Source organism: Ciona intestinalis, unplaced genomic scaffold (assembly GCF_000224145.3).
Source record: "Ciona intestinalis unplaced genomic scaffold, KH HT000030.2, whole genome shotgun sequence".
Classification (NCBI taxonomy): Eukaryota; Metazoa; Chordata; class Ascidiacea; order Phlebobranchia; family Cionidae; genus Ciona; species Ciona intestinalis.
In genome coordinates, this window is record NW_004190352.2 from 56200 (window position 1) to 61632 (window position 5433).

The 5433-nt window shown below is 43.5% G+C and overlaps 1 protein-coding gene across 1 annotated transcript in view; it reads right to left on the bottom strand.

The window, feature by feature from the left end:
* The window catches only part of LOC100182418 (transient receptor potential cation channel subfamily A member 1-like), a 30870-nt gene that overhangs the window by 10393 nt on the left and 15044 nt on the right, over nt 1–5433 (bottom strand). Inside the window, exons 16-24 of the mRNA XM_026837878.1 lie at nt 5279–5356; nt 4876–5034; nt 4586–4656; nt 4208–4339; nt 3672–3813; nt 3285–3454; nt 2870–2999; nt 2262–2528; nt 1131–1253 (exon numbers count right to left, since the gene is read on the bottom strand). Coding sequence (XP_026693679.1) covers nt 1131–1253; nt 2262–2528; nt 2870–2999; nt 3285–3454; nt 3672–3813; nt 4208–4339; nt 4586–4656; nt 4876–5034; nt 5279–5356 — 1272 coding nt within the window. The remainder of the gene's footprint in view (nt 1–1130; nt 1254–2261; nt 2529–2869; nt 3000–3284; nt 3455–3671; nt 3814–4207; nt 4340–4585; nt 4657–4875; nt 5035–5278; nt 5357–5433) is intronic.

Here is a 5433-nt window from a genome sequence, read left to right on the forward strand (position 1 = left end):
CCCCGGGTTACATGGGGTTACATGGGGTTGCATGAGGTTACATGGGGTTACATGGGGTTACGTGGGGTTACGTGGGGTTACATGGGGTAACATGGGGTTGCATGGGGTTAAATGGGGTTACATGAGGTTGCATGGGGTTGCATGGGGTTACATGGGGTTGCATGAGATTGCATGGGGTTACATGGGTTGCATGGGGTTACATGGGGTTACATGAGGTTGCATGGGGTTGCATGGGGTTGCATGAGGTTGCATGGGGTTGCATGAGGTTACATGGGGTTACATGGGGTTGCATGAGATTGCATGGGGTTACATGGGTTGCATGGGGTTACATGGGGTTACATGAGGTTGCATGGGGTTGCATGGGGTTGCATGAGGTTGCATAGGGTTACATGGGGTTACATGGGGTTACATAGGGTAACATGGGGTTACATCGGGTTGCATGGGGTTGCATGAGGTTACATGAGGTTGCATGGGGTTGCATGGGGTTGCATGAGGTAACATGAGGTTACATGGGGTTACATGGGGTTACGTGGGGTTGCATCGGGTTGCATGAGGTTGCATGGGGTTACATGGGGTTGCATGAGGTTGCATGGGGTTGCATGGGGTTGCATGGGGTTACATGGGGTTAAATGGGGTAACATCGGGTTGCATGAGGTTACATGGGGTTGCATGAGGTTGCATGGGGTTGCATGAGGTTGCATGAGGTTGCATGGGGTTGCATGGGGTTACGTGGGGTTACGTGGGGTTGCATCGGGTTGCATGAGGTTACATGGGGTTGCATGAGGTTGCATGGGGTTGCATGGGGTTGCATGGGGTTGCATGAGGTTGCATGGGGTTGCATGGGGTTACATGGGGTAACATGGGGTTACATCGGGTTGCATGAGGTTACATGGGGTTGCATGAGGTTGCATGGGGTTGCATGGGGTTACATGGGGTTACATGGGGTTACATGGGGTTACATGGGGTTACATGGGGTTTACATTAAATGCTTGTTATTTGAATTCTCTTTTAGCTTTGCAGTGAAAGTTATACAAACGTGGTATTTTACCATAATATGAGAAACCCGCCATTAAACTGTCCACCATTATCGCCCAATCAATAAACGGGATGCATAAGTTACATAAACTTACCGTTGCCCACGCTGACCTAAACGCACCCATGCACTTGTTTGGGTAGATTGTGATGGATGGCTTGTCAACCCGGGATAGAAACCTTGTTGGTAACCTTGATTCAATCGACGTGTGGAGGTGAACCTGGAGATGAGAGTGTAGTTGGTAAGGTGATGTAAGGAGTTATAAGACGGGTGTTCTGTTTCATACACCTCGTGCCCGCTTACAAGTTACCATGTATGTAACTTATTTATCCTCGCATGGCGGGGCAACTACAGTCGTTATAACACGGGTGTTCTGTTTCATACACTTGTGCCCGCTTACAAGTTACCACGTATGCAACTTATTTATCCTCGCATGGCGGGGCAACTACAGTCGTTATAACACGGGTGTTCTGTTTCATACACTTGTGCCCACTTACAAGTTACCATGTATGTAACTTATTTATCCTCGCATGGCGGGGCGACGACAGTCGGTATAACATGGGTATTCCGTTTCATACACTTTTGCCCGCTTACAAGTTATCATGTATGTAACTTATTTATCCTCGAATGGCGGGGCGACGACAGCAATTGCCAAAAAAGTGTATTGCCCAAGGACACATACGCCCACGATGGTAGCAGCAGCTGTATGTAATATAATCTATTTATAACTGCCCTCAATGACGTTGACAGACGTGCATGACGTGTATTGATGTTTTTCGTGTTCAAAACTTTGTGGAATATTTAAATTAAGTTGATTTGAAGTCGACAATGAAGTATGTTTCATCTGACCAAGGTTATTTTAGTTTCAACATGAATTCAGACTAATGGTTCCTATGATGTATCAACCTCCTGGTATACGTGAACACCAATAGGTCAAATTTGAGAACAGCTGATTTAAACGGTTATTCGCTTGTTAAAAACCCAAGGCTTCGTATACCCGAGTTGCGTTTAAAGTGATTGCTTGTTGGGTTTGGCAGCTACGGTTTTACTTTAGTGGTTTTTACCCGTGTATATTTACCGAGCGTTGCTAATTCCCTCATCCTCGTTATTTTAACTAGTTTATCCGGCGTAATTAAAGCGATAACTAAATACAAACGATTTTACCGACAGGTATATATTTTATGTTGGTTTACCAGGTTATTCAGAATCCACAAACCAACCACCTTACCTGCATCGCTAGTCTCTGTAGCACAGCGTTGTTTTGCACAGACGCAATATCTCCAACAGCCAAACCAATCAGTAGATTCATCAGCAATATCGGCATTACGATAATAAATAAACACAACAACACTAAACTAGGGACGCTGAAGTGGAAGGTTGATGGATTCCCATCCACGTAAGGTTCCAGGAACTTCTCAACGTAACCAATCTCACCCAACAACATTGTGATGACGCGCATCATTGCTATAATCGGGTTGCTGAAAGCTTGGTCCGCCTGGTGGGGGTAAAGAGTTTGTTAGTGGTTTGGTTTATTTTATTCGAAAATATTCGAACCTCTACTGTGTTGAGTGTTAGGATAAATGGTAAATCTACATCCATTTTTTCAACAGATGTTTCTTGTCTCAAATAGAAAACCCTTTGTGTGCCTTACTTGTCAGCGTCGGTTTAGGCTGACTTGTTTTATACAACTCGTGCCTGATTAAAAGTTGCCACGTATGTAATGTACAAAGATTGTTTAAATGTATGGCTGGCCATTTGTACAACCCATTAGTGACCACTGGGATGGAGCCACATTACTCAAGCTTCAACCAAGCACGTATAAGTTGAGTGAGTTACCTCGTTTTTCATGAGAACAGTGAATGCGAGTGAAAACGCGACGAGCAGGAACGAAAACACGAGCAAGACTTGAATCAATGTTTTCAATATCTGCATGAACATTACAACGTAGATGCCGGCAAGGTCAAACCTGAAGATAAGATGTTCAAACTTTGAATGCTTATCACGTATGTAACTTTGTGGGTGATTATTTTTCTGTATGGCTGACAACTTGAACAACCAAAGTAACCACTGGGTTGGAGCAATAAATTTGCCGAAGAATGCATACACCAACAATGTTGGCAACGTAAGAGCCTCGAATTCGACATGTCTGATTACGAAATCATCACTCTAACCACCGTGGCCATGGTCCGTTACATAAAGTGCAAAGGCCTAACTGGGTGTCACCCGTTGATAGAAGTAACGAAATACTTACTTTTGCAAAAACACGAGTAAGTTGAACCATCCAAGAAACACGGCTACAGCTCCAACTTCAAACTGCCAATGCAAAGGGTAACCTGTGAGGAAGGGAACAGCGAACAACACGCTTGTGACGTATAAAGTCCACTCTGTGACGTTGGTGAAGTCTCGGAAGTATTCCCCTCTCTGTGAAAACGTGTTTGATGTAAAAATGTTTTGTTTTCTTTCAGCTATTTAGGAATTAAGATAAGAAATGAAAAGTTAGGATTAAAATGCATAAGTATAAACCAAACGTTTTTTCTGAGATTTCCCAGAATTTAGAAGCATTGGGCCAACTCTGTCCTAAATCCCAGGTTCCATGGTGTGCCTCACTGTAGAACCTCACCCATATATAACGCACTACCTGCTGATACATTTGTCCAAGCTCCTTCAATATTTCCAACAAGTTAACCACAGTTAGTTGAATCATCATTGCTATTTGAAACCTCGAGAAAACGATCGGTGGGGCTCTGGTTGTTGTGAGGGTACCGTTGGTGTCGTTTACTCTGCGTGGGTGGGGGAGGTTACTATCATCAACGTATATTTATATTCGATTGATTGAAAGTTAGAACACGGGTCTTCTGTTCTATACATCTCGTGCCCTTATAAGTTACCACGTATGTACGTATGCAACTTAGCGGGTGAATATTTTATGCATGGCTCGTAATTTTGACAACCCATTAGTGACAACTAGGATGGACGTGTCTTGATCAAGAACACATACACCCGCAATAGCAGCATCGAGCTTCGAACCATGTTACCTCTAGCAAATGAGGCCGCTTAGCGATACAATCGGTAACCTACTTATACTGTGAATAAAATATAACTTGTACTAAATGAGGCAATGGGCCGGCTTATATACGAGACCCTCTACAACCACCCATATACAATAGAACTCACGTAATGTAAGTTTCCGACATTTTTTCAAAGTGGATTCCGGAGTCGATGGTGGAGACGAGGTAAGTGATGGGGAAGAGACTCATCATGTAGAAGAGGAGGTACAACCCGTGGAATATTCGGCCATATGCGTTCCTGTGGTAAGTATGTGTTTGTTAGATCCTATACCCATTTATATCCTCGTGGGTGGGAACTTGAGTGACTTATCCATGGTTGCCACTCCCATGCCCACAGTCGAGTTGCTGAAGCTATTGCAGTGTGTGGATACGCAGACATGACTTTTGGTTGGTTTGGTCATTTATATCCCCATGGGTGGGAACTTGAGTGACTTATCCATGGTTGCCATTCATATATTACACACACATATTATTATTTCCTTACCACTTATGATGTAAGTAAGCAACGGACACTGGGTGGCGCAAGCACTCAACTCGGTTGAATTCGACCATCGTCTAAAAAGGTCAAAGTGGCGTATTGCACAGGTTCAAAAGGTCTTATCAAGAAACCAATGATAACAACATAAATGAACATCTTACAACTATAGCAGACAGTAAGGGAGCAAACAAGGGGCGTTCATTCATTCAACGTTGCAAAAGATTTGGTGTTTATAAAAAACTTTAAAAACGTCTTGTCCAGTTTCACAACAGCCCAATATTCACGTTACAACTTACATTAAGAGCTGGCAACGTCATCTTCTCTGTCGCTGCTTTCACTCCTTCCATTTCTGCAACAAAACTTTTTCTTCCGCCTTTTTCTTGCAGGTTGTTTCGAACGTTTTCTTTGATTCGTTTCCTCAACTCACTTCTGTATTGCGCTGGAGGTTGAAGGTACTGGGGAGGGAGGAGGTAGAATTAAACATAAACCCTGGGTATTTGGGTAATAGACCTACATCCCAGGTCTCAGGTGTGCCTCACTGAGGACCTCACCCTTATAGAATAGAATCTCTATTATTGAGTGTCTATAAACTGCCTCAGTGGGGTCTAGATGGTAGAACCCTGGGTTTTGGGGTAATATACCTACATCCAAGGTCTTAGGTGTCCCACTGACCCATATATATCACAACACCCAACTTACATGGAAATGATATTTAATCCAATACTCGGGACTTCTCACTGATTCGTCTGAGGTTTCTTTGCATCGATTCAACACCGGCTGTAATAGGAGTAACATTAACACCCATGATTTTCTGTGTGAATGTTTCGAAATACCCATAGGTTTAGGAAATAACA